The sequence below is a fragment of the Medicago truncatula genome, chromosome 5, assembly GCF_003473485.1.
Source record: "Medicago truncatula cultivar Jemalong A17 chromosome 5, MtrunA17r5.0-ANR, whole genome shotgun sequence".
Taxonomy (NCBI): domain Eukaryota; kingdom Viridiplantae; phylum Streptophyta; class Magnoliopsida; order Fabales; family Fabaceae; genus Medicago; species Medicago truncatula.
This window is the reverse complement of record NC_053046.1, coordinates 13,306,570-13,333,123: the sequence shown is the minus strand read 5'-3', so window position 1 is coordinate 13,333,123 and position 26,554 is coordinate 13,306,570. Positions and strand designations below refer to the sequence as shown.

General features: G+C 32.5%; 3 protein-coding genes and 1 pseudogene across 3 annotated transcripts; 3 read left to right on the top strand and 1 right to left on the bottom strand.

Annotated features, from left to right (window-relative positions):
* The first annotated feature begins 1,521 nt into the window (after window positions 1–1,521).
* On the top strand, window positions 1,522–3,417 carry LOC25494598 (probable mannitol dehydrogenase). The gene is made up of 5 exons (XM_013598241.3): window positions 1,522–1,699; window positions 1,867–1,980; window positions 2,193–2,706; window positions 2,798–2,951; window positions 3,065–3,417. The coding sequence occupies exons 1-5, from the start codon at window positions 1,599–1,601 to the stop codon at window positions 3,268–3,270; spliced, it is 1,089 nt and encodes a 362-aa protein (XP_013453695.1). The 5' UTR covers window positions 1,522–1,598; the 3' UTR covers window positions 3,271–3,417.
* A 3,652-nt stretch (window positions 3,418–7,069) lies between these two features.
* Window positions 7,070–9,838, top strand: LOC11426262 (probable mannitol dehydrogenase). Its single transcript, XM_003612935.4, has 5 exons — window positions 7,070–7,224; window positions 7,890–8,003; window positions 8,538–9,051; window positions 9,146–9,299; window positions 9,443–9,838. Exons 1-5 carry the CDS (start codon window positions 7,124–7,126, stop codon window positions 9,646–9,648), a joined length of 1,089 nt encoding a protein of 362 aa, XP_003612983.2. The 5' UTR covers window positions 7,070–7,123; the 3' UTR covers window positions 9,649–9,838.
* Window positions 9,839–10,048: 210 nt separating this feature from the next.
* LOC11426261 (probable mannitol dehydrogenase) lies at window positions 10,049–14,252 on the bottom strand. The gene is made up of 4 exons (XM_024783454.2): window positions 14,067–14,252; window positions 12,604–12,716; window positions 10,521–10,685; window positions 10,049–10,402 (listed from the first exon to the last, which is right to left on the bottom strand). Exons 1-4 carry the CDS (start codon window positions 14,162–14,164, stop codon window positions 10,197–10,199), a joined length of 582 nt encoding a protein of 193 aa, XP_024639222.1. The 5' UTR covers window positions 14,165–14,252; the 3' UTR covers window positions 10,049–10,196.
* A 7,073-nt stretch (window positions 14,253–21,325) lies between these two features.
* LOC11415509 (disease resistance-like protein DSC1) lies at window positions 21,326–25,959 on the top strand (annotated as a pseudogene).
* The last annotated feature ends 595 nt before the right edge of the window (window positions 25,960–26,554 follow it).

The following is a 26,554-nucleotide window of genomic DNA, read 5'->3' as shown; positions in this document are numbered from 1 at the left end:
AACACAACGACAATACGCGAAATCAAATACCGCACAAGACGACGAACAACACAACATCACACTTAGACGAAAAAATCACAAAAAGAAAAACTTTATATATGGGAAAACCACTTATTTAGATTAAAAGAAAAGGGGGAAAAAGATGTAGAGGGTGATTCTATGTCAAAAAATGACCTAAAATCATTCATACTCATGAATGAAGAAGAAAGAAAGTTTAAAGAGAAGTTGAAGTTTCTCTCACTAGAAAAACTAGGATCGGCTATATTTGAATACATTATGTTTTTTTGTTTGTTTTTGAAAGGATTGAAAGAATACATTTATAAAAAATGTTTCCGATTGTCTTTAAGACATTGTTTAATAACCTAAAATATTAAATTTTTAGAAAAATTTATGTATTCAATCTATTAAAAATTGAATCATTTAATTTTTCTAATGAATAATTTCATAATTAGAATTACCTATTAAATGTCCTTAGATGACGGTTAACAGATGACTGTTAACAACGTTTATTAATGTATCCCTCAAAAAAAAAAAAAAAGTTTATTAATCTACTATATCCGTACACTTTTTTTGAGGGAACCATATCCGTACACTTGAATTTGATAAAGGAACAAAGTGCATGTTCATTTCATTTCATCACAGTGCATGTGAATCACAAAAGAAAAAGTAAACACAGCTTTGACAAAAATAATATGTTATGATTTGATTTGTGTGCAACAATCTATAGATAACGTCATCAAATGTTCTCTCAAAAAAAACGTCATCAAATGCGTAGACAAAGTACGGACATCACTTGTGTACCATTAAGGTATCAATGTTATATAACATTGATCAATAAGAGTGTATCAAATATCAATGTTACTTTATAAATGCTTTATTTAATATATGTTTTTTAAAGTGTATGCCACATGACACACCTTACTTGACTAATGTTATATAACATAATGGTACACAAGTGCTATCCAACAAAGTACAACTAGCCATTATAAGACCATCTCCATTGTAGGGTCGTAACTATTTAAAATTTGGTATTGTAGGGTCGTAACTATTTAAAATCCGGTATTTATTATGTAATAGAATAAGGAGAATCTTTTTCAGAATCTTATAAGACTTGGAGTCTTACTTAAGACCCACTTTTAATATTAAAAAATTGAAATATAATTATATAAAGTTATTGATAGTTGATTAGTGAGTCCCATTTAACAACTTTGTGTGAGATCTAAGTTGGAGTGATCGAGTGATTATTAAGTACCACTATTAAAAATTACAAATAAGTGATGTATATACGTGAAGACCCATTTAAGAACCCAAAAATAGGTGTCATTGTTGTGGATGCTCTAAATATCTCCAAAGTAGCTCCCACATCTTAGTACTAAATATTCCATAACTTTATACTCCCTCCGTTTTTAAATATAAGCAAATTTGATTTTTTAGGTTCATTTAATTAATGATGTATATGGTTTATATTATGGATCACATACATTATTAATTGAATGAACCTAAAAAATCAATTTTACTTATATTTAGAAACCGAAGGAGTACTATTCTCTCAATAAATACCACAGAAGCTAATTGAATTATAATAACATAGATTTGAAATGGCAACAGAAACTCAAGTGTTAGAGCATCCAAAGAAGGCCTTTGGTTGGGCAGCTAGAGATCCTTCTGGTGTTCTCTCCCCTTTCAATTTCTCCAGAAGGTTTTCTTCATTAATCAACTCATCTTTTATTTGATGGATTGAAATAATATTATATATATATTTATATATATATATATATATATATATATATATATATATATATTACTTAATTTAGATCTATGTTGTTGGCTACTAATTAATTCAATCTTGATGCATCAAAACTTTAGGGAAACTGGTGAGAAAGATGTAGCGTTCAAGGTGATGTATTGTGGTATATGCCACACTGACCTCCATATGATGAAGAATGAATGGGGAAATTCCATCTATCCATTAGTTCCAGGGTATGCTTCCAACTCCTTCTACTACAATTATTGTTTATTTCTACGTTACTTGGACCATATCTTTGTACTTATTTTAATGATGAGAGAGTAAAAAGTTGAATGAGTCAATAAAAAGTAAGAGTATATTTGAAATTTAATTTGTACAAAATAATGTTAAGAAATGAGTAGTAAATAATTGTTCAATTTGTTTATAATTTATTTAATAAATGCAGGCATGAACTTGCGGGTATAGTAACCGAGGTTGGAAGCAAAGTAGAAAAGTTTAAAGTTGGAGACAAAGTTGGTGTGGGATACATGGTTGATTCATGTCGTTCATGCCAAAATTGTGCTGACGATCTTGAGAATTACTGCCCAACATTTACAGTCACATGTGGTGCAAAGTATCGTGATGGCACCGTCACATATGGAGGTTACTCCGACTCAATGGTTGCAGACGAGCACTTTGTGATTCGCATTCCTGATAGCTTACCTCTTGATGCTGCCGGTCCTCTTCTTTGCGCTGGAATCACAGTGTATAGTCCTCTTCGACATTTTGAACTCGACAAGCCTGGTATGAATATAGGTGTTGTTGGTCTTGGTGGACTTGGCCATATGGCTGTGAAATTTGCAAAAGCTTTCGGTGCTAATGTGACCGTAATTAGTACATCGCCTCACAAAGAAAAGGAAGCAATAGAACACTTGGGAGCTGACTCGTTTCTAGTAAGCCGCGATCCTGATCAGATGCAGGTATATGATTCATTTGATTCATTTGTGAATTAAAATATTTTAGAAATTGGCAATGGTAATCAATAAACTAATATTGTACAACATTTCATAGACTGCAATGGGTACTTTGAATGGTATTATTGACACAGTTTCGGCGAACCATCCTATTTTACCATTGGTTGCTTTATTGAAATCTAATGGAAAACTTGTAATGGTTGGTGGAGTGGCAAAGCCTCTAGAGCTTCCTGTATTTTCTTTACTTGGAGGTAAGCATATGAAAAATATTTCCATATATAATCCCATAGCATAGTTTAATACACAGTTCTAAATTCAAATTATGCATAATTTTATACCTGTATTAATTGCACATTATTTGTAGGGAGAAAGTTAGTAGCTGGAAGTTTGATTGGAGGGATAAAGGAGAGTCAAGAAATGGTTGATTTTGCAGCAGAACACAATGTAACGCCTGATATTGAGGTTGTTCCTATTGATTATGTCAACACAGCAATGGAGCGTCTCGATAAAGCAGATGTTAAATATCGATTCGTGATTGATATTGGAAATACGCTGAAACCAAGCCCTTAAACATTGCAGGATATATCTCTGAGAATGATTTACAGCTTTAAGTGTATCGCTTTTGCCAATGATGTTTTAGATTTCCCTCTTTATTGTATTTGTGTGATGTAATTTGCAAGAGTAGAAATAATAAATTTTTATGTATTCTGATAAAAATCCGTGTCTTGAACTTGTTGTTTTTGAAAATTTCTCTTTAGCCACTTTGGATTGCTCACAAGCATATTAAACTTCTGAAAATACCCCCATCGGAACTTACAAACCGGTCTCGGTTGTGAACAAGAGTTAGGAAACGTTCGCTCATGAAAGGGAGTTGGGAACTCGTTCGGGACTTCTAAGCATTTGCAATATGTCTTTATAGCTTTTGAAGCATTTGCAAATCAATTGCCTCTAAGGTCGTTGCCTACATACAAACTAGTGGTGAAAAACATAAGTAGGTGTTTACAAAAAATACAACATAAATTCCTTGTTTAATTTGTTAAATATAATGCTCACAAGTCACAAATTTACAACATAAAAGGGAGATGGGGGAGAGACTTTGAGTTCAAGTTGGTTTAAACAGAAAGCAGAGAACATATAATGCACACAAGTCACACATGTCAGCCTTCATTAATCTCAATGATCATCACATCAATGAGCAACTTTATATTTGTTAAATTGAATGATTGAATCAAATACTACAATCTTATTGAACTTTGAATACTTGCCTGTTAGTTCCATAAATCATTGACAAGCAATCTTGGTGTCAAAGCTACAAAGGCATGTTGCAAATGCTTCAACGTCCCAAACGGTTCCTAACTTCCGTTCATAGATGGTTCATAACTCTCGATCAAGGTGTTTTTGAAAGTTTGAAGTGCTTGTGAGCAATCCAAGGTGCCTAAGAGCAATTTTCATTGTTGATAGACATGTAGTTACAACTGGGCCAGAAGTACGGCACAAGAAGGAACATTATATCATGTACCCCTACATTTAATCCTTCACTCCAATAAATTATTAAAAATGTTAAATTTACCATTTTTCGTTTAACTTCACCCCTCAAGAAGGCCATATCCAAATTCTCAGCAGTTGGCCCATTGAATTGGATGAGAAGAGGATCAGGAAACCTTTCATCAAACAAAAGGATTTCGTGTGATTACTGCAGCTTCTAGATACTATGGGTAAGTGAAGTCACTTAGAGCATCCACATCGGTAGGGTCTTTACCATTTAAGATCCGGTACCTAATATGTACCTCCAATGTGGAGAAAAAAATTGGGAGTCTCTTAAGACTCAGGGTCTAACTTAAGACCCCCAATGTTAAGTGGACCCCACACCACTTTTCAATAAAATAATCATTATTTGAATTGATTTGGTTGCTTTTCATTAATAAATAGTTATTGGTGGGACCTATTTAGACCTTTTGATAGATGATCTCTATTGGAGTGGTTGAGTACCTATTAGGTACTATTGTTAAAAAATAATAAAAAAGTGATGTGTCCATGTGGAACCCGTTTAAGACCTCAAATGTGAGGATCTCCATTGTAGATGCTCTTAGGATCCGTTTGGTGCGCATGATAAGGATACATGATATGATTAAATTATTATATCCTGACTCAATCCGCGTTTGGTGCACCAACAGAAAAAGATAAGTTTAACCTATTTCTAATCCTAACCTACTCCTAGTTTGTTATTCTTACTCCTCATCTATTCCCAGTAAAACCTTCGACTCCCACTTTTTCCATGTTTCTTCATGTTTTTTTTTCCTTCCCAATCTTCCAACTTCCAACGAGAAAATTGTTTCTTTGTTATTGTTTTTTTGTTCCCTGAATTACAAACATGATATCTTCCCAATCGATTTTCTTGGTTTTTTTTTGTTCCCAATCTACATCTTCCCAACCTGATAGCATAAATTACACCCTAGTTTCTTGTTCTTCCCAATCAAGTTTCTTCATGTTAATTTTCGTTTCTTTTTTCTTGTTCCTAATTGATTGAGAAAATTGATTTCAATTTTTTTGATACCAATCAATTTCAACCGGATGAAATTAAAGGATTTGAATATGATCTAATTATGTGTGTAAAATTAAAGTTGTGTATAGAAAAATGGGTTGCTGCACATGAATTAGGGATTTGACTGTTGAATCATGAACTATTTTGACACCGGCAACACGAGACCATTAATTGCACATGAATTGGGGATGAATCTGGTATGATCGAATGACAAAGGGGACAGACTTGTCATTCGATGGAAATGGATGTGTGTATCTAATTTTTTATTTATTTATCATATCAATAACAAACACATGATGAAATAAAATAATGCTATCATCTTTCTTATCATATGTGCACCAAACACATAATAGGATAATGTTTATCATGTCACTATCATATCATATCCTTATCCAGCTTTTTTATCCTATCTTGTTTATATCATATCATGCGCACCAAACGGGCTCTTAGTAGTTTCCTTAAGTTTTTGTCGATATAAATATTTTAAATTTTGATTTTCGTTTCTCTAAAAAATTTCATCAAATTTTGATTCTCTGAATATTTACTATTACTTTGTATTTTGATTCTCTCGAAGTGGCGGTCTCCCATGACTCCCCTAGTGACCCAACAGTGGTATCAGAGTCCCGTTCGTCGAAGGGTACGACCGAGGCAACCGGTCCGTTTGCGCAGAAAGCAGCAACGGCGGTGCAAGCAGTCTCGGTCCGTTTGCGGAGAAACCATCAACAGCGATACAAGCAAGTAAGAGCTTCCGCTTGAAGGGGGAGCATGCTGAATAGATGGACTCACACTTGAGGGGAGTGCTGTTGTGTGCAAGTGTGAGTTATATGTCCCACATCGGATAAATTAGTAAAGGTTGAACACCTTATAAGTAAGAGGACCCATAAACCTATTACCTTAAGGTTTTGGGTAAGAGTGTGGCGTCTCTCTTGCTTGTGCGGTTGTTCTAGCCTCGAAATGGCGGTCCCCGTGGCTCCCCTGGTGACCCAACAAAATCTAACCCTAAGACACTTAACCTCTAACCTCTAAGTTCCCTCCTTAGGTTTCTTAAATTGTACTGAAGTTGAATTTTTGGCGAACCTTCATCACCAAATTTTGTGCCAATTTTCAACAATATTTTTTAATGGGAATAATTTTGATGTTAGGTTTCTTACATAGTACTGAAGCTGACCATTGCAAAATTGTGTCATGATTCTCCTCAATCTTGTTGTGAAATTTTTGGCGAACCTTCATCACCAAATTTTGTGCCAATTTTCAACAATATTTTTAATGGGAATAATTTTGATGTTATGGTAGTGCAATTTCTCTGATTCAACAATCAGAATTCCTCTTATAGATGGTGTCCGGCGTCGCATTTGCATTAATCTATTGTCACTCTTATCAATCACCTTAAGATGAGTGTTTGGCAAGTTACTTTTAATCACATTTACAAGCCAAAAATTCAGATGACTAACTGACTTGCAATTTATGCTCATTCTCGACCTACATGTATTAGTTAATCGTCGTATTCATCTGTAATTTGGTTTAGAGGCATCTCTTTCATAAATAATAATAAAAAAGAAAATAAAGAAGAAGTCCTTTTTGACAAAAGTATAGTATATCCATATCACCCTATATAGTATTATATGATGGGGCCAGAGGCAGATGCCTTAATCGCCTTAGGAGTCAATGAGTCATGACCCAATAGCAAGGACAATGTGATCAAATTCATGGTCCCAATACAACAACCCTGACAGCTCTTATAAATATCTCATCCATAACTAGCACTGGTAGATGTTAGTAATAATATCCATAACTTAATGCTGTATCCATTTTTCTAAATAAATACCGTATAACACAACCTGAATTTGAGCATATCATTGAATTATCATAACATAGTTTGAAATGGCAACAGAAGGTAAAGTAGTAGAGCATCCTAAGAAGGCCTTTGGATGGGCAGCTAGAGATCCTTCTGGTGTTCTCTCCCCATTCAATTTCTCTAGAAGGTTTATTTCTTGATCACCTCTTCATTTATTTAATGCATATTTCTAACATTATTTGTTGCATCATATTCCCCTCTACTAGTTACAAGGAAATTAATATTTTTGCCTTTTCTTTTTCCACCGATAAAAGATTAAAAATAGGAATTGGATGGAATGTGCTAATTGAATGAATATATTTTATCTTTACTAGGGTTGTTCTAAAAATTAAAACCCTAAAAATCACTCAACTAATATTTCTTGAATGTGTCTAGACCAAAATAAACAAGAATAGATCTGTTCGGTTTAGTTTTCGGTTCATATAACTCTAATACTAAACTAAACTGCACCATTAAAAATTAGTGAGCTACCGCTACTAATTAACTTTTTGACACATATCAAAGGACCTTCTAACATCTCGATGTCCGTAATTAAAATCTGTTAGTTTTGTAATATATAATTTTTTAAAACTGTAATTTAGATAACCGAAATTACATCTAAATTAAGCCCACATTATCATATTCTTTTAAAGAGACATCGAGAATGAACCAAACTAGAAGTATTTTAATAGTATTTAGATTGAATTATTTTTTGTCTCATAATTAAACCAAACTTCAATGGGAACACCCTTAAATGTTTAGATCTTGTTTCTGGATACAAATTAATTCAACTTTGGTACACCAAAATTTTAGGGAAACTGGTGAAAAAGATGTAGCATTCAAGGTGTTGTATTGTGGGATATGTCACTCTGATCTCCATATGGCTAAGAATGAATGGGGCACTTCCTTCTATCCACTTGTTCCTGGGTATGTTTTGAACTCCTTTTATTGTTATCATTAGTACTACCCATGTTTGTAAATATACTATACTAATACTCATTCTAAATTATGAGATTCATCAACTATTTTTGCACAAATTAACAAGTAAAAATAATTGACTATTTTTACTGAGTCTTATCTATCCGATGTGGGACTTGGGTTTTTCCCAATACATCCCCCTTACGCCCAGCACTCTTTGGGCTTGGTGCGTGAATAGGTTTAGGCAGTCCTTGAATTCGAAAGCTCTGATACCATGTTGAAATTTGGGGCCTAACTCATCCTTACAAAACCGGCTTGTAAGGTGAGGATTGCCTCCTCTTTATAAACTCTTCTCAAGAGTCTTATCTATTTGATGTGGGACTTGGGTTTTTCCCAATAAGCGGTGCAGCTTGTTGCCCGCTTGTCTCCTATTGATGTGTAAGTAATTTTGATAGTAAATATACAAATATAAATGAAAGGACAATTTTAAAAAACTAAAACATAAAATAGATAATTTTTCTGTAATTGGTGTAATAAATACAGGCATGAGCTTGCGGGTATAGTAACAGAAGTAGGAAGCAAAGTGGAGAAGTTTAAAGTTGGAGACAAAGTAGGTGTTGGCTACTTGATTGATTCATGTCGATCATGCCAAGATTGTAATGACAATCTTGAGAATTACTGCCCCAAATTTGTAGTCACATGTGGTGCCAAGTATCGTGATGGAACCGTCACTTATGGAGGTTACTCCGACTCAATGGTTGCAGACGAGCACTTTGTGATTCGCATTCCTGACAACATACCTCTTGAATTTGCTGGTCCTCTCCTTTGTGCTGGTGTCACCGTATATAGTCCTCTTCGATTTTTTGGACTCGATAAGCCTGGTTTACATATAGGTGTTGTTGGTCTTGGTGGACTTGGCCATATGGCTGTGAAATTTGCCAAAGCTTTCGGTGCTAATGTTACCGTAATTAGTACATCGCCTAACAAAGAAAAGGAAGCAATAGAACACTTAGGAGCTGATTCATTTCTGATAAGTAGTGACCCAAAGCAGATTCAGGTGCCATACAATATATGATTCATTTGATTTTGAGATGCATTATTTCAGAAATCGACAATTATAATTTATAAACACATTATTGATAAATTTTTAGGGTGCAATTGGTACTTTGGATGGTATTATTGACACAGTTTCAGCTGTTCATCCTCTCTTACCAATGATTGGTCTCTTGAAGTCTCATGGAAAGCTTATAATGCTTGGTGTAATAGTACAGCCTTTGCAGCTTCCTGAATATACGTTAATTCAAGGTAAGCATATGAAAAATATTTCCATATATATTTTCCCTTAGAATAGTTCAGGAGAAAATGCTAATTATGCACTTCTATTTAATTAAATATTTGAACCATGTTAATTTTATGCTCACGTTGTGTTAATTTCATATTATTGATAGGGAGAAAAATATTAGCTGGAAGTCAAGTTGGAGGGTTAAAGGAGACTCAAGAAATGATTAATTTTGCGGCAGAACACAATGTAAAGCCGGATATCGAGGTTGTTCCGATTGATTATGTCAACACAGCAATGCAGCGTCTTGCTAAGGGAGACGTGAAATATCGATTTGTGATTGATATTGGAAACACACTGAAACCAAGCTCTTGAACTTTGCAGGATACATTAGCATGATTCACGGGTTAACAAATAATTTAACAAAAACATGAGCTTAAGTGTATCACTTGCCAAGGATAATTTAGATTTCCATCGTTATTGTAATGTTGTTATGCAATTTTCTATGTCCTGTGCTTAATGTTAATCATGCTATTTTTAATAAAAAATTCTTTTGCTTTTAATATATATATTTTTCAACCAAATATATCGTATGAAAGGGTTCTCCCCTAAGAACGATTCCCTAAATACTTCCCTACATTGTATGAAATGAATCTTTTTCAAGCCTTATTTTTATTTGATCTTTTAATTTGTAATGCCCACGTCTCATCATGGGTAACACTTGAATATAACGCAGAACAAAATCTAAAATATGTTTAATAAAATATATACCAAAAATCAATGGATTTCTGATCTTGTAGATAATTTCAACCAACAATAGCAATCATATTACAATAGAAATATTACAAGTAAAAACTTTGCAAATGTTTATTTGGAAAGATCTCAAATGTAGATAATTACTTATACTTATTACTTATTGAAATTTAAGGGCTTGTTTTAAGAGTGTTTCTAATGTCAATCACAAATCGATATTTAACATCTGATTTGTGGACACGCTCCATTGCTGTGTTGACATAATCCATAGGTATGACTTCAATATCAGGTTGTACATTGTGTTTAGCAGCAAAATCAATCATCTCTTGAGTTTCCTTCATTCCTCCCATTCCACTACCAGCTACCATTTTTCTCCCTGCAATACATCAAAACATTAATTTAAGTTTAATTTAATGTTATTATTATTTATTATCTAATGTCTAAGCATACGAAGTACACATGTTCTACAATAATATAAATTTCATAATGCTTACCCACTAGTAAAGGCCATGCTGGTAACTCAAGAGGCTTCTCTGGGGCACCAACCAATACAAGCTTTCCATGAGATTTTAGTAAATCAATTAGGGGTAAGAGGGAATGATCAGCAGAAATTGTGTCAATAATACCATCCAAAGTCACTACACCAACAATTTCGTGCCTGTATTTCTTATAACAATTGTTAGAATGGAAATGAATTTGTTTTGGCAACCGGTAATCCTTTGATAGTACTTATTCCGTCTCAAATTAAGTGGTTTAGTTTGATCATATGCATTATTCCTATAACATATTTCAATCATATTTTTCCGCTAATATACAACAAAGACAAATTGTAGTATATAATATGTTGGATTTATCTCGATGAATATATTCAAATTATCAACTTTTTACTAATAAATAATTAAAGATATTAAATATCAAAATAATGCATTAACGTGTGTTGAACAATAATCATGTCACTTAATATAAGACGGAGGAAGAGTAATGTTTAATTTATGGGAACTTCTACGGTACATCCGCAAATTAAGGTGTACCGGTACTCTCGCTTACAATTTTTATAAATTAACTATCATTTTTTATGAAAGAAAATTGGTGTTTGTTGACATATATATTTTAGAAAATATCATTTTATAAAAAAGAACATCATTTCATTTTTTAGAAAAATCGTACTAAATTTTTCTACATTTTATTGTAAAAAATAATAAAAATTCTCTATTATGAGTATTATGAATTCAGAAAAATTGAATTTTATTGTGTTGACATTTTTGGTAGATAAGATTTAGTTATTATAATTATAGGTGATGGAAAATATTTTTTCCTACAAAAAATAACTCATTTAACTATTAATTTAAGAATTTGGTGTACCAATACACTCAAATTGTTGGATGTACCATAAAATTTACCTTAATTAGGAGTGAACATTCATTTTAATACTATATGATGATTTGGTACACTCTTGGTACTTACCAAAATCATAATAAATATTACATGTAAGGTGGTCCTATGAATGCAAAAGAAGACAAAAAAAAGTAGTTCATTTATTGGGAAACAAATTTAATTAAAACCTTTTTCTGTTGTAAGTGACAGATTGTCAATTTTTAATTAGTGTTAGTGATATAATTATCCATTTTGTGATGGTAGTTTAGATTAAGTTGTAGTTTTTTTTGGTTTAATTACAATTTTTTTCCATCAATTTTCACTTATTCACGAATCGGTCTACTAGTTATATAAGTATTTAATTTTGATCTCTCAATCACAATTTTTTATTTAAAACTAATGATTTAAAATATTTTAAATGATGTGACATACGACCTTATGATTGCGGATTGATCGACATTCATGAAATTAGCAGAAAATCAATTAAAAACTTTAGTTTTAACATTTTTTAAAGTACAAAAATTTGATGGAGGACCAAAACTTGATGATTTAAAAATGGGGAAACCAATTTATGAATGAGTAAAAAAAGAAGATAAAAAGGGATAGATGAACGTTGAATTCACACTTTTTCTCATTTTCTCAAATATCTATCTATTAGAAAGGAGGGGAGCAACAGGATCGATAGCGGGGTACGTTACATCAAATTTCTCTATGTTTAGTCAATTATAAAATGGGGGACCAAAACTTTATGATTTCTCAAATATCTATTAGAACTCGAACTTTTTCTCATTTTCTCATTGACTAAAATAAAGTTTTCATTCAAATATTAGATAAAGAGGGATCGTTGAATTTGAACACATACACAAGTTTTAATTTGAGATATTGAGCCATTGTTTGTCATGAGTATGTATGTATGACTCATTTATTCCGTTAACTATATATAAATTTTTTTGGTCGGGGTTTGAACTCCGGACCTTGTATATATTATGCATTGTTCTTATCAACTGAGCTAAACTTACGAAGACATGGCTAAAACAATTAGCATACATTAAACAAAATGTTAATAAAGTAGGAAGTTTACTCTAGAACCCTGAACCTTGCATATATTATGCATTGTCTTTACTAACTGAGCTAAACTCATAATAAGATGGCTAAAACAATTAGCATGCATTAAACAAAATGTTAATAAAGTAGGAAGCTTACCTGGAACTAATGGATAGGTGGATGTGCCCCATCCGTTCTTGGCCATGTGGAGGTCTGTGTGGCATATTCCGCAATACAACACTTTGAATGCCACATCTTTCTCACCTGTTTCCCTAAAGTAAATTTAATAGGGTTCAAATTCATTCTTATGTTGTCTTGTAATAAACATAATGATTATAAGGGAGACCCAAGGAAAAATTTATCACAAAGGAAATCACTTTAGATCTAAATAATTTGGTGAATAAAAGAGTTACATCTTTCAAAAAAAAAAAAAAAAGAGTTACATGTGGAGGTATTAAAATGGATTATCCGGCCAACGTTAGACCGATCGATGTTGGGTTGGGACTTTTTTAGATTAGGCTAAGAAGGCTCGATTCAAACTGTATCTCAAACATTGTTATTTGTTAGCCTTGACAAAGATTAAATGATTTAACTTTATTATCCATCGAAAAATAAATGATAATTGTAATTTTTGCTAAAGAACTTTAGAGGTTTTGATAATAAAATCCAAACAAAAATGTAATAGTACCGGTTAAATGTTTATTATGAACTTTAAAAAAGCTCTATGTCAAAATTTAACTTATATTCCTCAAAATGTTTTGGTTAGGTATTCACATGAATATACTCCCTTTTTCATTTTTATCTATCACTTTCGTAGAAAAAATTTGTTCCTATTTACTTGTTACTTGAAATTTTTGTCACTAATAATCTTAAGTTGCTGAAATTAAATGCAACTTGGGTATTGTTTTGAAAGCTGCTGCAATTTGTGTTTATTAGTTTGCTACTATTGTATTGGTTTTTGCATGGCGTTATTACTGTATTCCTTGCAGATAGTGTGTATTTTCCACCTCTAATCTTTGCATATCTAGTGCTTAAATTAAAGAAAAAAGTATAAACAAAAATAAAATTATTTGACAATAATAAGGGTTAAATATGTTTTTGGTCCCTACAAATATAACAACTTTTCGTTTTAGTCCCTCTAAAATTTTCCTTCAAGTTTTAGTTCCTATAAAATTTTCAATCTTTATTTTTAGTCCCCCGTTTAAAGTAAACTCATATGTAAAATTCATATTTTTAAATAAAATTTTGCAGAAAAATGCATAATATTATAAGTATCTCTCCCAAAAAAAATTTAGAATTTTTTACCAAAACATGAATTAAATATGAATTTTATGTTTGGCGGTAAAAAATTCATATTTAATTCATGTTTTGTTAAAAAATTCTAATTTTTTTTTGGAGTGATTTTTACAATATCCCATACATTTCTGCACAATTTCATTAAAAAATACAAAAGTTTACTTAAAAATAGGGACCAAAAGTAGTGATTGAAAATTTTATAGGGACTAAAACTTGAAGGAAAATTTTAGAAGGACTAAAACGAAAAGTTGGTATATTTATAGGGACCAAAAATATATTTAACCCTAATAATAAATGTATAAAATGAATAGGTAAATGAAGTGAACCTTCTGGAGAAATTGAAAGTGGAGAGAACACCAGAAGGATCTCTAGCTGCCCAACCGAAGGCCTTCTTTGGATGCTCAAATTCAGGTTGTGTTGCCATTTCAATTTGTCAAAAGCAGAAAGAAAAAAAAAATGTATTTGGCCGGTGCCTTAGAACTCAAAGGACGATAATGTGAAGTTAAGATGCATGTGCCAAGCTAGAGAACTATATTTATAACGATTATCCTGAGAATAGTGCAGAAAATATAAATATAAAATTAAGGACGACTTCAAAAAAAGTGAAAACAAAAAAGTCTTATCGGTGTTTAATTTAGTTTAACTGACAAATATCGATATTGTTAAGTTTCACACTATGAAACTTTGGATACTCCAAAATGGAGCCGTACCTGTACCGGATATGTATTGGATACCGATACATTGGAATTAATTATTTTAATTTTTAAAAAATATTTTATCTGATACTTTTTGGATACTCCATTAATACACAAGAATATTTATAAGATACGTCACAAATACGTATCCTAGAAAAGATGAAGGAGAAAAAATTGAGACAATGTTGTAGAAATTCAGTAGAAACTTATATGATTCAATTTTAGATATACATCAGTATAATTGTTTCTCGATGAACCAGTTAAAATTATACTTCTTATGAATGGAGCTAATGAGAGAGAGAGAGAGAGGTGATTTAATTAATCAACATTTGATAAAATTTGTGTTGAATATTTCTCTTGATATCCCAACAAATTAAAATATGGTATGGTTCATAAGAAAAATTTACATACATATGATGATGAAGGATACTCAATGTTTATTTTCTTCAAATATTTTACATATATAAGTCTTAGTATAAAAAATTCGTTGACGTATCTTAGCTGTATTGTATCCTAAAGTTAAAAAATTCGCATATCCACGTACCCGTATCCTATCGTATCCGCACTCGTACCCGTATCTGGACTTCATAGGTTTCACACCTCTATTTAATTCGATATTAAGTCTTACAATTGTGTATGTGAACTTCCTAACACTTGATTTACAAACCCAAAAAAAAAAAACAAAAGTTTGATTAGTGGCAAAGATATAATAAAAAAAATAATAAATACAAGTGAAGAAGTCATCATTAAAAAGAAAACTGATAAATTAATACTAAAAAATAAAAAGCATATGAAAGTGATATCATCATCATTAAAAAAAAGTCATATAATAATAACTTATTTATATGCGCCGTGAGCAGGTCATGTTGTCTACATTCATTCCTCAAGAAAGAAAAATAAAGAAACAAGGAGAATCTTATTTTAAGTATTTTTTACATAGTGAAGGAGTTAGATACAGATAAGAGATGATTGAGGCTTATTTTAAAATATTTTTAAAGTTGATTCCCAACAATTTTTATTTGTATGTAGATCTGTCGTAAATATAATTATTCATTTTTTAAGAAACTGGGAGAATCTTAAATCACTCGTTCATGTTAGTGATGTATTTGGTGACAACATTGACATTAATGTATCCTAGCAGATATTGGGTTTTTAAATAAAAATTAGGTATCGAGCCAAAGCCTCTAGACAAAAGAAACGAACAAAAGGGAGGCTCCTGATTCAGATGTTTTTCTTAACCAAATTTGTTGTACTTCAAAAAATTATACTCATTGCGTGAAAAAAATAAATTATACTCATGTGTTAAATATAAAAGTTGGTGCTTGCTTGGGATAGAATAGAACACATGCAAGACCTAAAAGTCATGTAAGGGACTTAAAATTAAATGAATGAAAGTACTTTATAATAGAGTAGGTGGTGTTCTAAGTGGTTATTGAGTACCATGATGTTGTTTAGAAGAATTTGAATTTAATTTTTAGATGGACAGTTCTTGATAAGACTTTACTTAATTCCTAACTGAACTTCAAATTAACGGTATCTCTTTCCATCGAAAAACGTTGGATTAATGCACACAAAAAGTTGACAATATTCTTACGTTTTTCTCATTATTTTGTTTATTATGGGTACGTCTATGCTCTTGGCGTTTATGGTCCTAAGTTTTTTTCTTCTAAAAGAAACACACATAAAATCACCTAAAATATATTACTTTTTAAAAATATTATTGAAAAGCTAAGAATCCATTAAAATAATACTTACTATGTTGAATCCATCACCAAGAAAAGAACAAACCAAGGGGTTAAAAAAAGTGTGTGATCTACACCAAAAGAGGCTTCGACTAGTCGACTCTCATCTTTTTGGGAGCGAGTTGATTTTCAATTTTCTGATAGTTAACCGTTTGTTAGCCAGTATTTTCGACAACGAAAATCAAGGTAAACATGTTGGAACAAAATGTGTTTTACAATAAACCTTAATGAGTTTTGATGATAACAAGGTATTAAAAATTGTCAATTGGTTATTGCTAATATTTGTTTCAAGTGTACAGGACCATAGACAAAGTTGATCAATTTAATAGGTCTTGGAAGAACAAAAGAGAGCAAAGGAATCAATGTGAAGAGAAACCTAGAAGCATCTGAAGAAATCTGCCTCTGAAGACAAAATGCATCTGATGACATCATTAGAAGCAAGACCTTCGGAAGCTAATTGTTCAGAAGCTATATATAAACATCAGAAACTGAAGTTGATCAGGAGATTCAACCTGAAGTTTCAAATAGTTGTCTATTGGATTTAACCTCGTCTAAGGGAGCGAAATACTAAAAGGAAGGTGCCAACGTTCATTAGAAAAGCACTGGGTGCTTGTCCTTCATTGAAGAGTTGACAAAGTACAATTGTACAACCACTACCTCCACGACTCTGATTGTGTCTACGCTACAAGACAAGATAACAGCTCTGCCTGCAGAAATGTTCCTTCAAGAAAGGAATGGATTTGAACTTGATCCTTCATTGGACAACATCCAAATCAGGCAAAAGATCATTGGTATTTGATCAAGGTTTCTCAACGACTCTTTGACGTGCTAAAAGATCTCAACGTCTCTCTCACACCTCTATATAAAGGAGTGAAGACTTGAAGATCTGTAGAGACAATACAACAAGTTAAAAGCGCCCAAACTCTGCCAAATTTGTTTCATACAAAGCACTTTGAATTTCTGTGTTGATTTGATATATCTTAGAAATTCTTAAGTCTAGAGAGTCTTTCAATTGCATTGTATTGTGAACACCACTGATAGGTGGCATTTAATTTGGGAACGGACTCTTTTTTCCCACCATGGGAAAGTTGGGTTCTTAATCATAGATATATTAGTATTTAAATTAAATGGCTGAGATCAAATACTGGCTACCTGAAAGCAACTGTTTGGTCTTAAAGACATAAAAAAAGATACCCCACAATATTGTTTACAATTTAATTTATTAATATTTTTTCAAAGAGGAAGATGGAGAATGGTGTTAAAAACTTTCAGACTAGCTGCAATCTCTGGAAAGTAAAGTTTGCCAAAGCTATGGTGCATATGGGTTGTTGACAGGTTCTGAAGGTGAGAGTAGGGAGTGATGCAACGTTGTCAATCAATTAATTAATTGCAGCAGCTTCTTGATCTTCCGAAAATTTGTTCATAGATGCAAATATAGTTTTCTTTTTTCATCAATTCTTTGATATTGTTATTGCTTTTTCGGATCCTATCAATCAATGATAGTCAAATGAAACAAAAAGAGAAGGGTGTTAGTTTTAAAGCAAACAGATTACAAAAGAGGAATGTGGAGCTGTCATGATAATAATCCATCATTGTTATACTAAAGAGATTGAGTTAAACTTGAGTTATGAGAAGAATGATGAAATGGGTCGTTTGCCTGCAGCATTCATGATGGATGATAGAAAATAGTAGTATTCTTTGTGTTGATGGGGAAAAACAGGAGTAAAGAGATAAGCGTGTGAATCAGTTTTTTATTCCAGCAAGGAGATGAAATAGTATAAAACATAAAACAGAATAAAATAAGTAATAAGATTTTTTATTTATTTTTAACTAGCAGGTTGAAACCGCCACCTCTCATTAATGGTCCCACTTTCCCATGGTGGGAAAAAAGAGTCTGTTTCCAAATTAAACGCCATCCCACTGATAGTATATCAAGTGTTCAAACTCAAACAATTTTTTGTGTAATTCTGTTTGATTAGAAGTCTCTTGCTTTCGTGCTTGAGCATAGGAAGTCTCTTGCCTGCGTGCTTGAGCATTTGTGAAGTCTCATACTAGGTGTAGTATTGAGCAGTTGTAATCTGTGTGATTATTTTTCTCTACTCTGTTTTTTACTCCGCTGCGTATCCGATTCTGAACAATACATCAGAAGCAATTTAATTGCATCTGAAGTATTATTACATCAGAAGCACTCTCAAACAGCTTCTGAAGTAATATCAGAAGAAGATTTTTTTTTAAGAGAAAAAGAAAACACAATTCAACCCCCCCCCTTCTTGTGTTTTTCTCACGTTCAAAACATCGTCACAAACTAAGTCTTCATTTCCGAAAAGGAAAAGTGCACGTATTGGAAATACATCGTATCCTCCGGTTTCATTGCTGACTCGCGATACCATAATCATAATTTACCATATATGGATCATACGCCAAAGTTCATGAGACCTCACATTGAAAAAAATTGTGAATGTTAAAGGGAATGAAAATTGTGGATTTCGGGTTGTTGCTCGACACACGGGTATGGATGAAGAGATTCATCCTATGGTTCGCAGAGCACTTATTCTAGAGTTGCAAGCTATTAAGAGTGACTACATGCCAATACTTCCGAGGAGCGTTTTAACAATAGAGTTGACGTTACTAGACATGTGTCACATTGTTGCAACTTGTTACAACAAAGTTGAGTTTGTTGAGGCTGAGAAATAGGAATTTGAGTTTATGGATAGATAAAGTTTGTTCCGAGACCTCATGGCTAAAGTAGAGAAACCACCGAAAAAATAATCAAATCAACTCAATCCAAATTTATGTGATACCCCTTCATGAGAAAATGAAAAATTTGAAGTTATTCGAGAGGATGAAGATGAAGTTTCACTAGATAGGATATGATACTTTTTTGTTGGAGTTCATATTTTGTTTGTTAAATAATGCACCGACATATTTTTATGGTCGATAATGTAACGCCATTTCTTTGTGGCCATTTTATAACTACCATTATATAAATTATATAAATATATGATATGATTTTTATACGGTGGACAAAGCACCAACAATTTATGTGGTTATTATTGCTCGTATTTTATATAAATATATGTCTCCAGTTAATCAACAATTTATTTTATCTTTCATTTGATTTTATTATGATATTTTCTATTATATCTACTTTTGTAAAGTGAATTATGTCTCAGAATGGAAAAAAGTTGAAGCTCATGTCAAGTACTCCGCCTTTAAGAGGATAGTTAAAGTTTTTTTAGCCCCCACTAACAAGTTGGATGAGTTGAAGACACAACTTAACAAATACTTTGTCCATCTTGGTGAAAATCAAACTACGTCTAGGCATGGCAATGGGACGAAGTGGGGACAGATTTTACCTTTCCCGTCCCCATATCTGATTCTTATATACTTACCCGTTACCCTACCTATACCCAACGGGGATGAGAAATTGAATCTCATCCCCGTCCCCGATGGGTTCGGGTATCCCCACCCTATCCCCATCCCCGTATCGAATAATTTTTTTTAATAAAAAATAGAAGTTTTTTTGCATCCCCAAGAGCAATGTTGTAATACATTATCCAACAATATGCTCATTTTAACATTTGTTAGACGAAATGATTTAGTTGATCCTTTAAATATCAATAGTAGTTTTTATTAACATGACAATTATCAAACAAAATAACATACATATCAACATAAAGTAATTTTTTACATTTGGGACGGGTATCGGTTGGGTTCGGAGTGGGTACCTAAATACCCGTTACCCGTTCCATACCCGTGTTTGAAAATCGGGAAAAACTCATACCCATACCCAAACCTAGTCAAAACGGAAAAAATCCGTCAAATTGGGTTTGGTTCGGGCGGGTAACCGCGGGTATGGGTTTTGTTGCCATGCCTAACTACGTCTCATATATTTGTACAAGTACCATGTGTAGATATGAGTGCAAATAAAGATGAAGACATGTGGAAAACTGTTTATTATCCTCCAATTATTAATAATGATGGCGATGTAGCATCCATGTTTAGGTTAATGATTGAAAATAATAAACTATATCTTTGTGTTCGTTTCAACTGCGACGGCCAAAATTATCACTAAAGATTTGGTATCATTTTATGGACTTTTAAGTTGTTTATATATATATATATATATATATATATATATATATATTATATTTTTTATGTTTTGATGTGTAGTATTATGTAATTTGCATTTTTATTGGATTTCAATCTTTTGAGTATTATGAATGTATTGTCAAATTTGTGTAATTTTGTTCAATTACGAATGATTATGTAATGATGTGACTTATGAGTGAGTTTTGTTGTCAAACTCTTTGTATTGTTGATGCAAATTGTGTTCATAAGTAACAGGCCATCAATGTCCTGGTGTTAAGGTCATAAATGATGTCTGACTGCATACTGAAATTCAGCGGCGGTTAACTACCGTTGAAGTCGAGCGAAAGTTAACTATTGTTGGGGGGTATTAGTGTATTTTTCTGGCGTGAATGAGCAATTTCATAAGTTAGAAGAGCAATTTTCAGAAAAAAAAATGAGTACCTATTATTTACCGGCAATTATTCAAATAATATTTTTCTTTAGCAACTAACGAGTCTCATGATTAAAATATAAAAGAAAGTAGATAAAAGATGTCCCATCATATCAAATTCATATGATTCTTGGACTCTTCACTTTTTTATCTTATTTCCAAATGCATATATTAAAGTATATATTATTGACTTTTTTCATTGAGTTATTTATAGAAAAATTTATAAAAATTATAAATAAATAATATGTACACATATGACCATTTTAAAGACCTTTTTTTAGTTTAATACCATTTTGGTTGTTTTTTTTAAGTAGTCTCGTCCCTAAAAAGTCAAAGACATTAAAATAAGGGATAATAGTCGCAATAATCGTTTAATGTATAGCAATTACAAAATAGTTCATGATGGTACACTTCTTTTCGTAACTAGTAACCATTGACAGACTACTGAGATTATTATTAGACATTTGGAACCAACATGATTATTAACCCCCTTAAAATAATGACAATCTTAGTTTTTGTCAAATGTATAAATCCAATGATCTCTGGGAGTGGTAATGAATGTGTATTAGTTCACACTTTAAAGTGAAAATCCAATGCTAGTATTTTGTCACTATTAACCTGTGACAATGACAATGTTAGTATTTGTCACATGTACAAATCCAGAATGGGACTTCGGTAATAACCTTGTGTTTCCCTTATTGCGATGTTCAAGGTTCTTGAGACAAAGAAAGATTGTTCATAGCGCTTGTTCCAATCCAATGGCATATTTTTCTTCTGGAGCCTCTCCAACAATATATGCTGTAAATACTCTGCTTATCAATTTCAAATTTTCGTTACAAATTAACGCTAATACTTTTAGATTTATCAATGACATTTTTATGCAGAAATGTTTAACTTTGCAGAAATTAGTGTGAACTGTTATTTTGGTCCTTCAAATCAAGAATTGAGAATTAAAAAATTCCTCACGCGTTGCTCCTATTAACAACTTAGAGTTATAACAACTTATATTTGCCTCTAATTGAGCTTCTGTTAATTTACATTTCCTCAGAGACAATACAGGCATTCTGAAAATAAGGCATTGCCATATGGAATTGTTGCTGCTAGAACATCTAACTCGGAAATGCGGCCATTATGGGACTTTGGTATAAATAATGTATGTGAAATATGTGCTGCTACTCAATCAGTTATAGTATAAAAGTTCAGTGAAGACTCTTGTAGCTAGCATTAGTCTTTACTTTCAATCCTTCACCGAAATATACATTTTTTGTTTCTACTTGAATTTTGTTAATTGGAGTTTAGTTTTGGACCAAGAAACTGATATTTGAATTTGTATTGAAACTTTATCTATAAAAGCATAAGTGGCAGCATGAAATCGAAGGAACATATATCTGTTAAATCCTGCTAATTTTATAGGTTGATGATTTGCATCTACTTTATTAATTTTTTTTTCTTGCATCATTTTTCTTCTTCTATAGAGAATTTCAAAGCACAGGTTAAACTTGCTGGCTATTGCCGGAGTTAAGAAGAAAGAAATGGTCCATAAAATCGTCACAAAGGTGATTGTTTCTTCACTCATACAATTTAACACTGATCTAAAGTTCATATTATATCTTCTGTTCTGACTAATATTGCTATTCCAGACTTCGATGTTATTCAGCAAAATGTCACCAAAACAATCCTTTTTAATCACTTTTGGATAATTAAGTAGTAAATTTTTTATGAAGAACTAATTATTTAGGAAGAAACTAATTAAGTAGCAAGTTTTTGATATAATTACCTGGTCTTGCTATATTTTGTTTATGTTAAAGAGATCTCACCCAATTTTTCATGAAGAAACTAATATATTTTTTTTTGTTAATAAGTTGAAGGGTATAGCTGAAAAAGCAGTGTCAAGAAATGCTCCCCAATCAATATACGATGTTTTTGTAAGCTTTAGGGGTGAGGACATCCACCACGGCTTTCTTGGCCATTTGTTTAAGGCTTTTTCTCAAAAGCAAATAAATGTCTTTGTTGACGACAAACTTAAGAGGGGAAATGACATATCACATTCACTTTTTGAAGCAATCGAAGGATCATTTATTTCATTGATCATATTCTCAGAAAACTATGCTTCTTCACGTTGGTGTTTAGAAGAACTTGTGAAAATAATTGAGTGCAAAGAGAAATATGGACAAATTGTAATACCTGTTTTCTACGGAGTAGATCCCACCGATGTACGACATCAAAAGAAGAGTTATGAAAATGCATTTGTTGAACTTGGAAAAAGGTATAATTCGTCCGAGGTTCAGATATGGAGAAACACTTTAAAAATATCTGCTAATTTATCGGGAATTACATCATCAAGTTTTCGGTTAGTTCTTTCCTCTCCATGAATTTTAAATATTTTATAGTAGCTATATATTTACTTGTTTCATGTATAGATAATAGTAATGCAAGCCAGCATTAGCTCATTTGCTTAAATAGCAAAAAGTTGTAATCTTTATTTTCTCTATTTTACTAGAGTGCATGCATATGAATTAATTTTTTACTTTCTTAAATAGTTGTTAATGCTACAACCTTTTTATGCTGGGTTTAATATGAATCTAAGTATTTTGAGGGGTTAATCTCTGATTCCCGATCAGAGATACTTTGTGTTCACCGAAACAAAAATGGCTTGATTGTGATTATTGTGGTTTTAATTTGGGCCAATGTAGTCTGTAATTAATGTTTGTTGGAAGCTTCTATAGACGAAAAATGTAGACCACATCGAATATTTAACCCGTGATCCAAACAAATAAGTTTATAGTAGTTGCTTTAACCATAGAGCACCGACACTTCAGGTTGAAAGCGTGTCTGGTGTTCAACGTGTGTTGGTCTTCGGCATCTATACAACACATATGGCTACATTTAATCACTTCTATTTTCTTAAATTATTACCAATGATATTTGTGTTATGGCTTCTTAGGCCATTAATATTCATACATTTTTATCTTTTGTTGCATAGGAATGATGCTGAGCTACTTGAAGAAATCATCAAGCTTGTGTTGAAGAGGTTGAATAAGCACCCTGTTAAAACAAAAGGACTTATTGGAATTGAGAAAGCAATTGCACATTTAGAACCATTGTTACATCAAGAGTCAGAAAAGGTTCGCGTAATTGGTATTTGGGGTATGGGAGGTATTGGAAAGACAACTATTGCCGAAGAAATTTTTAATCAAATTTGTTCTGAATATGAAGGATGTTGTTTTTTGGCAAAGGTGAGTGAAGAATTAGGAAGGCATGGAATAGCGTTTTTAAAAGAAAAGCTTGTTTCTACACTATTAGCAGAAGATGTAAAAATCGATTCATCAAATGGGTTGCCTAGTTATATTCAGAGAAGGATTGGCCATATGAAGGTTCTTATTGTTCTTGATGATGTTACGGAAGAAGGTCAGCTGGAGATGTTATTTGGAACTCTTGATTGGTTTCGATCTGATAGTAGAATAATTATAACAACCAGGGATAAGCAAGTACTTATTGCTAATGAAGTTGTTGATGATGATGCTTTATATGAGGTTAGGGTATTGGATTCTAGTGAAGCACTTGCGCTTTTCAATTTGAATGCCTTTAAACAAAGTCATCTTGAAAACGAGTTTTATGATGTATCAAAGAGGGTGGTCGATTATGCCAAAGGAATCCCATTAGTTCTTAAAGTTTTGGCTCATATGCTTCGTGGAAAGAATAAAGAACTATGGGAAAGTCAGCTAGACAAACTTAAAAGACTGCCAATTCAAAAAGTTCATGATGTAATGAGACTCAGTTTTGATGATCTTGATCGTTTAGAGCAGAAGTATTTTTTAGATATTGCATGTTTCTTCAACGGGATGAGTTTGAAAGTGGAGTACATGAAACTTTTATTGAAAGATTATGAAAGTGATAATTCTGTAGCTATTGGGTTAGAAAGGTTGAAAGATAAAGCTCTTATAACTATTTCTAAAGATAATGTTATATCTATGCATGACATTCTACAGGAAATGGGTCGCGAGGTTGTTCGCCAAGAATCTAGTGAAGACCCTAGAAAATGCAGTCGATTATGGGATCCTGATATTATCTACGATGTATTGAAAAATGACAAGGTAAAAAAATTTGGCAATTTTAGATAACATTTGTCATTTTGGTAAAAAATATTTTGATTTTCTTTTATAATAATGACAGGGTACTGATGCTATTAGAAGCATAAGTGTAGACTTGTCAGCAATTAGGAAGCTGAAGTTAAGCCCGCCTGTATTTGATAAGATGACCAACCTGAAATTTTTGTATTTTCATGATATAGACGGTTTGGATCGTCTTCCTCAAGGGCTTCAATTTTTTCCAACTGATCTAAGATATCTTTATTGGATGCATTACCCTCTAAAATCATTCCCAGAGAAGTTTTCTGTTGATAATCTTGTTATACTGGGCTTGCCATATAGCCTTGTAGAAAAGCTTTGGTGTGGAGTACAGGTAATTGAATACGTGTCTTTCAGATTAAATTTATCTTAATTCAAGGAATTATAAATTAATTACTTAATCTTATATTTGATCGCACCTCACACCATTTTTTTTTAGCAGGATCTAGTTAATTTAAAACAAGTTACACTCTGCCATTCAAAATACCTGAAGGAGTTACCAGACTTTTCAAACGCCACAAATCTTAAGGTATTGAATATGAGATGGTGTAATAGGTTGATCGACAAGCGTCCATCCATCAATTTTCTCTCTTGACAAGCTTGTGCATTTGGACCTAAGTTTTTGCTTTTCCCTTGCAACTTTTACAAGAAATTCCCACTTAACCTCCCTCAAGTATCTCAACCTTGGATTTTGCAAAAATCTTAGTAAATTCTCAGTGACTTTAGAGAATATAGTAGAACTAGATCTATCTTGTTGTTCTATCAAAGCACTGCCATCATCTTTTGGATGTCAAAGCAAGCTAGAAGTTCTGGTTTTACTTGGCACTAAAATTGAGAGTATACCTTCAAGCATCATCAATCTTACACGACGAAGAGTACTAGACATACAATTCTGCTCAAAGCTTCTGGCTGTACCTGTGCTTCCTTCATCACTTGAAACTCTAATTGTTGAATGTAAGTCACTGAAGTCTGTAGTGTTCCCTTCAAAAGTTACCGAACAATTCAAGGAAAACAAGAAAAGGATAGAGTTTTGGAATTGCTTGAACTTGGATGAACGTTCTGTCACAACTCATAAATATTTATCGGCACTGGAACATGATTACGTTGAATATTACACCAGCAAAGCACATTAAATACGAAAAAGACAAGTGTAGCGTATAGTACAAGTAATTAGTGAGTAGTACAATTTAGTAGTACAAATCATCTTGTATACATATATACTCTTGTACATTCCTGTTTCAATCTGATGAGAATTTTCCTCTTTTCATTCATTTCATATTATGGTATCAGAAGCTCTCTTTAAGAGAGTTAGTTACGATCCGTAAACATTTTTCTTTTCCATTGCGTTTTCTCATATTTTCTCGCAGTTTCTTGTGTTTTCTCGCTGCATGCTTTGTGAATTCATCACCTTTTCTCATCGTTTCTTCGTATTTCTGAAGAACATTCTCTCTCTCTTTTTTTGCAGTTTCTTGTTCTGCAAGTTTCTTTACCTTCCATCTTCTTTCATGATTTTCAGTGTTTGTGATTCACGTTTCTCATTTTTTTCACCATATTATCATGCCTCCTCGTCAGAATCCTGCTATAATTCAGTTAGGGTTACTTCTCTTCTCATAGAATCCAACTACCTAGCTTGGAGTAGATCTATGCAACGTGCTCTTGGTGCAAAGACCAAGTTGTCCTTCATTGATGGATCTATCCGTGTTCCTGCTATTGATGATTTAACCAGAG

What these genes read in the sequence shown, in the direction of transcription:
- LOC11426262 (XM_003612935.4), top strand. Translation starts at nt 7,124, where the DNA reads ATGGCAACAGAAGGTAAAGTAGTAGAGCATCCTAAGAAGGCCTTTGGA. An exon ending in TTCTATCCACTTGTTCCTGG is followed by an intron (nt 8,004 to 8,537) that starts GTATGTTTTGAA and finishes TAATAAATACAG; the next exon opens with GCATGAGCTTGCGGGTATAG. An exon ending in GTGACCCAAAGCAGATTCAG is followed by an intron (nt 9,052 to 9,145) that starts GTGCCATACAAT and finishes ATAAATTTTTAG; the next exon opens with GGTGCAATTGGTACTTTGGA.
- LOC11426261 (XM_024783454.2), bottom strand. Translation starts at nt 14,164, where the DNA reads ATGGCAACACAACCTGAATTTGAGCATCCAAAGAAGGCCTTCGGTTGG. An exon ending in CACCTATCCATTAGTTCCAG is followed by an intron (nt 10,686 to 12,603) that starts GTAAGCTTCCTA and finishes ATAAGAAATACA; the next exon opens with GGCACGAAATTGTTGGTGTA. An exon ending in AGCATGGCCTTTACTAGTGG is followed by an intron (nt 10,403 to 10,520) that starts GTAAGCATTATG and finishes GATGTATTGCAG; the next exon opens with GGAGAAAAATGGTAGCTGGT.
- LOC25494598 (XM_013598241.3), top strand. Translation starts at nt 1,599, where the DNA reads ATGGCAACAGAAACTCAAGTGTTAGAGCATCCAAAGAAGGCCTTTGGT. An exon ending in GCGATCCTGATCAGATGCAG is followed by an intron (nt 2,707 to 2,797) that starts GTATATGATTCA and finishes AACATTTCATAG; the next exon opens with ACTGCAATGGGTACTTTGAA. An exon ending in TGTATTTTCTTTACTTGGAG is followed by an intron (nt 2,952 to 3,064) that starts GTAAGCATATGA and finishes CATTATTTGTAG; the next exon opens with GGAGAAAGTTAGTAGCTGGA.